Below are 5,965 nucleotides of genomic sequence, written 5' to 3' on the forward strand. Positions count from 1 at the left end.
GTAATAAACTTTATTACCTGTGGTTAGGGATTTTTAGATGTTTAATGAAGCTGGGACAATTAAACATTATATATAAACTTTAATCCCTGTCATATATTATGTAAATATAAAATGGAGAGTCAGATACTTTTTGAGAGAAAGTGTATTTTAAGTGTGTTACTCTTTGGAACAGAATTGTGTTTGAGAAAAAATCTAAAGGAAAATGAATGTCATAATTTGTAGTTCTCTTTTGCTGACTTGGTAACACTTGGGTGGTTTTTGTTTTACAGGCTTTCCACGAGTATAAAAGAGTTGCAGAATTTTAAAGTTTTATTACAACAAACTAGGTAATGAAGGTCTTTGCACAACCTGTTAGTGAAGATCATTTACATGACTGCATTGAGCAGAAGGAACTGATCCTTACAGGACTCACATGAACTGATAAAAAGTAAAATCAAATACCAACTTGAATATTTATGTTTCAACTAGGAATGGTTATTAATTAGAAAATATATTTATGAATGAAATATATAGTTTTTAAATGTGTAAATTATGCTGATCTGTTTATTTTTTAAGTTTTCTGCTCATAGTTCTGTTGTACTTAAACTTCATAAATTTTCTTATCTCCTTGTCTTTCTGAGACAGCTGTTTTATATGAAAACATATGTACCTCCACCCTGACTTGGCCTGTCTGGAGAGAGGGGAGCACTTCCTGTCTCTCCCCATTTACTGAACTTCAGTGTATTCTGAGGATTTGGTATGTTAGTTCTACTGTCAAAAGGAAGGGAGGGAAAAAACCTCCAAACAAACAAAAACAAACAAAAAAAAATCACAGTAAAAAAACCTCCCAAACACAAAAAAATGAACTACAGAAGGAAAATAAGGCTCTTGCTGAGTTTTAGCTTCTTACTGTAATAATTAAACTTACTTAAAAATAGCAAATTTACTGAGCAGAAATTTTTTTCATGCTGAGCTTCTTTGCATCATGGTGATACCAACATTTTTTACCCTTCTCTTGTGCTTTTCACATTTTCTTTTTTTTTTTTGTTTTTAAATTACTACCTTGTCTCTGCTCTGATGCAGCCGAGTTGAAAGTGACTTTTCTGCAGCCCCTTGCTGCAGCCCCTTACCTGCACGTATGTGGAGGTTGGGGTCAGGGCAGGGGGAGATGGTTAGTGGAGCGCTGCTAGCTGAAAAACTTCAGTCAATCAAATTTCTGTTTACTCCACATTATTTTCTAGATTGTAATCACAAGTTTGGTTTCCAAAAGTTGTCTTTTTAATGTCTAAAATGTTAAAATAGCACACATTGGTCTTTGAGCCATGGAAATAAATTTGTTCTTTGAGTCATGTTTGAGTGCTATGTTAAAAGGTCAGTGTAAAAATAACTTGCTTTTGTAGTCACTTTTAAAAAAAGATGCTTTTTAAAATTCGTAATCATACTGACATTCAATACCACATACTCTTATCTATGCAAACCCTTACTGTATCTTCTTTACAAGGATATTCAGCATAAAGAAACGGGTATGTTAATAACATTACTTTCATAAAATAAGAAATAACTCATGTATCATTGTCCACAGATGTCAGTCATAACTTACCAGTGTCAAAACAGAATTTAAAAACAGCATTACCAATTAGTAGCAACCAAATATTGGTTTAAATTTAAAATGAAGTAATTTCTTTTAAACCAGCATGTTTAAAAATGAAGTTAGGAGTTTTGAATGTAGGAAGTGCTGGTACAGTGTAGATACATCTCTTGCTTTAAAAACAAGTCTTCACAAAATTAAGTGCTCTTAAACATTTTTCACCCTATTAGATACTGAGTGACCTATTTATATAATTGATTGTAACTGTATTGGCTTCCTTAATGTGTTCCTTTACAACTGAGATTTTCTGAAGGCTGGAATATGCTCTGTCCTTTGTTTCCAGACTAGCTTCAAATTTCTACCTGACTGGAAATGAAGTAGACTATTCTGCTGACACTTGCTTTTATAAAAAATACTGTTGCTTCAGAAAGTTAGCCCCCTTGTGTCAAACTGGGATATGCTAAATGAAATGAAAACAAAAATAGGGAAAAACAAAACCCAGACAAAAAAAAAATCCAAGCCGCCCTTACGAAGTTTTGGTGATAGTTGCACAAATCGGCGATGAGCTGGCATCCTGGTGGAAGCTCCTGTTTAAGCCGGTAGGTGCTTGGACATGGTGTTAGGGGAAGCTGATGCCAGTTTGGGGATGTTATGTTTTTACCTAGTAGCCTCTCTGGCCTGTGGGCACCTGTGGCTGAGCAAGTTATCACAGGCTTTCTTTTTCTAGTTAATGCAGAAGAGCTGGAAGTTTCTGGGTGGATTCATGTGGCCTCTTCCAAGCTCTGTATTTGCACCCTTAGAGTTTATTTTTCTCTCTTAAATTGGAGTGGGAATCTAGATAAGTAGCTCAGATGTGAACAGCTGTGTTTGGTAAATGAGTTACACACTGAGTATCCAAATCTTCTGAGTAATTGTATTATGTTGAAAGAGTATAATTTTTAATTGGCTATTAATTCTTTGCCTTTTGGCTAGACCTGCAAGGGCTAGAACTGTAGGCTCACTTGTGTGAGGAGTGCTGTATAACTGGGATTTATCTGTATTGTTATATGTTATAGTGCCTAAAGCTTTAGGCAGGATTTTCTAGTTTAAAAAAACTAACGAAACTGTATTGACTGCACTGCCCCAGGAAGGACCTAAGTCTCAGAAATGTTTCTTCCTCTCTTCCCCTTGCTTCATGGGGAAGGTGAATTGCTTCCAACCTCCTCCTGGGGATGCAACTTGCTGTTTTTTTTTTTTTTTCTTTTTCCACCTGTGCCTGGCAAAAATCGACAGACACTGAAGCAGAATCATGCAGTTGCTCATGGGACAGGTGAGAGATTCAGGCATGCAGATCCTGGACACACCTGGTCCTTGCAGCCCTTGTTGGCACAAGGTTAATACTGTTGGGTAAGGATGTAGAGAGATGTGAAGCTTTTCTTCTTGTCCTTTGTCTCATGGGAACACAGGAATGCAACTGAACAGCAAATTGTGTGTAAGTTCTGTTGCACCTGAAGGTACGTCTCGCTTGATGATCAAATATGGAAGGCATTTCACTTCACTGCCGTTGTAGAGATAGGACATAAGATTTTTCCTGTAACAAATCTAGTTGAAACAATTTTCCTGTCACCATCTTTTCTACTGTATTTGATGTACATTCTGTGACTGCTGCCTATGAAGTTTTGCTGTGTGAGTTGGATGACTTAGTTCTTTATATGTTAAATTAACTTTTAAAAATTTACAGCTCTGTTTTTATACTAAAGAATAAGGTTAATTACACCGTCCATGACCTGTAAACTATTTTAAATTCCAGCTCCCTGTTGGAGATCAGCTTGTCAACAGTCTGCCATTCATTTCAGAGTAACAGGACATTTTCTTGTACAAATGACACAATGATTGTAGTCCCAGAGAGGTAGTGAGAAGACAAAGACAAAAATGTTTAATTGTTCCCAAGTCATGAAGACTTGTGTGAAATCGTGAAAAAAGACTTGGTGCAAACTGCATAGGTAAAAAGTAGGGCACTGTTGCTGAATAACTTGTTCTTCAGTGCCTGGGGAGGTAGGTCAGAATATAAATTTAAAACAATGAAATATAGAGACTCATGTAAGCTGGAATAATAAGTGTTTTCCTAGTTTTCAGCTGATGATCTGTACTGTCATTGTATGTGCATGAAATACACTGTGCCACACTTTCTTGAGTTGTGTTTGATGGTTGGGTTGCCTTTATCTGACCTTGCTTTGTGCTTTTCTGGGAAATGACCTGTAATATGTTGTAAATAATCTTGATGCTCATGTTTATAAAGTAGCAATCAGCAATTCATCACTTTACAATTTCTCCATATAGCTACCCTAATGAAATGTAATATTTATTAAAATCAAAATCAGTGTTGGAACTGCTTATTGAGATCTAAACACTTCTGAATCTTTGCTATGTTTGAATCTACAAAATGCAAATTAAAGTATTTTCTGCTACAACTTTTTGTGGATGTGATTTTTGGGGTTTCATTTGAAAATACATTTTTTACTTTTCATTTACCTTTCAATGACACTTGGTAGTTATTATATAAATTACTTTTGTGATAGTCATGCAAGATTAAAATAATGAGCAGATTTTCACTCTCACTTAAATTTCATTCAAAAGCTGAAGGTAACCTGTGTATTTCTTGCTGTTTGCAGTGCACTGTAGTGTGTCTGCACATCAGGAATCCATTGTAGAATTACAGTAGGTTTCTGTATGAATATGGCCGAATTTAGCCTCTGCTTGGGTCCGATTGTTTTAAGAGATAAAAAGGCTTATTTAGAAATTCTGTTCTGTCCCTTTCTAAGAATAGCTTATAAAATCAATTCTGTAAATATTTTTTTGTTTGTTCACCCAGTGGGGCTCTTCACATAGAAATTATTTCCCTGAAAGAGTCTCTCTTTCCTTCCATGTATGCATTTTTAACAAATTATCTTACTGAAAATTTGATACATATATTTCATCCTCAGCTTAGATGGGTAAGTGCCTGTTACAGAGGTGATGATAAATTAAATTTAGGATCTTACCTCTCACATTGTTTAAATCTCCTGTGTTTTAGAGTATTTAACTCATTACTATGGTTGGTTACAGTCATTTGCCATTCTACTTTTTTACATGCATACTGTGGCACAGGGATGAAGTTTGTTCTAACTGTGGAATTCTCTTAAGTTTTTGTTGTGCAGCTGTAACTACTGTGAACAAAATGAAATTCTCTTGCACTGGGTCTTCAGGCAGTTTTGTACAAACATGATTGTAGGACTCCAAAGGGTTTGATAAAATTTCAGTTCTTCTCCCAACCCTGTGGCCCTTCTTTTAATCTGACAGTTTAATTGGCTTTTTTTCTTCAGTGAATGTATGTGAAGAAGGCAATGTAAGCTTTGGGAGGGCAAATAGTTTACTTCTGCTGGAGGCAAGGCTCATGCTCACAAAGACCCCAAAACCCAAAGACCCTGTGAAAGACTCGGTGTGGGAGTATGGCATGGCTCTGCCTTTGGCTTTCAGGCAGATCTGATCACATTTACTCCCCATCCCTTCTTTTCTTACCCTGTATATTCTCTGTGAAATATGCACAAGAATTCTTGACTACTTGTACTTCCTGAAGTCGAGCCTGAGGAAAACATGAAGCCTGTCCACCACCCAGGGATGCTGTAATACAGCACAAAACAGAATACATTTATAGAAGTAAAGATTACTGAAAGTAGTATGTTTTTCTCCTAGGGAAATGTGGATTGAGTTACAGTATTTGTTTCACATAGGTAAGGAGAAAGATGCAGAGTTCTTCACTGTTGAGCACTGGGCATAATAAAAAGACCTGAAGTAGAGTCAGGGTTCCTGTTTGCCTTAATTAGTAATAATTGCTTTTAGGCTTGCTCTCTCCAATGTCACATCCTGGAATGGTATTTATCCACTATTTTCCCCCACAACTCACTACATTTATCCCTGAAGATACAAGGCTGAAGCATGGCTTTGCTGGCTTTCTTGTAATGCAGAAAGGCACACTTGAGGTTTTTCTGCTTTTTGCACTCCTGGTTCTTGTTCTATTCCCACACTGCAATTCCCAGGTTCTCAATAAATAAATAAACAAGTCTGTACTGTTGTCTGTATCCCTGTCCCTGGTGAGGTATTTGACTTATTCTATATAATATATATGGATCTGATTGGTGGACATGATTGCAGAACTTTAATTTTTCAAGCATACAAATTTTCAGCTTGTTTTGCAGTTCACAATGCTCCAGTTGGAGGAGATGCCCATCTCTACTCTTCTGAGAGTGTCCCTAAAGCTGAGAAGACACAATTTTCTTACTTTCTTAGAAGAATACAGGGTACAGATAGCTTCTAGCCTCCAACTATTACTGAGTAAGCAGTGATATCCAAAGAGTAAATTGTGCTCTGAGAACATAGCAA

The 5,965-nt window shown here is 36.4% G+C and overlaps 1 protein-coding gene across 1 annotated transcript in view; it reads left to right on the forward strand.

Moving 5' to 3' along the window:
- Positions 1-4,017, forward strand: part of ERO1B (endoplasmic reticulum oxidoreductase 1 beta) — a 29,792-nt gene extending 25,775 nt beyond the window's left edge. Inside the window, exon 16 of the mRNA XM_048296832.1 lies at positions 270-4,017. Within this exon, the coding sequence (XP_048152789.1) occupies positions 270-330 (61 nt within the window). The 3' untranslated portion in view covers positions 331-4,017. The remainder of the gene's footprint in view (positions 1-269) is intronic.
- The last annotated feature ends 1,948 nt before the right edge of the window (positions 4,018-5,965 follow it).

Source organism: Corvus hawaiiensis, chromosome 3 (genome assembly GCF_020740725.1).
Source record: "Corvus hawaiiensis isolate bCorHaw1 chromosome 3, bCorHaw1.pri.cur, whole genome shotgun sequence".
Classification (NCBI taxonomy): domain Eukaryota; kingdom Metazoa; phylum Chordata; class Aves; order Passeriformes; family Corvidae; genus Corvus; species Corvus hawaiiensis.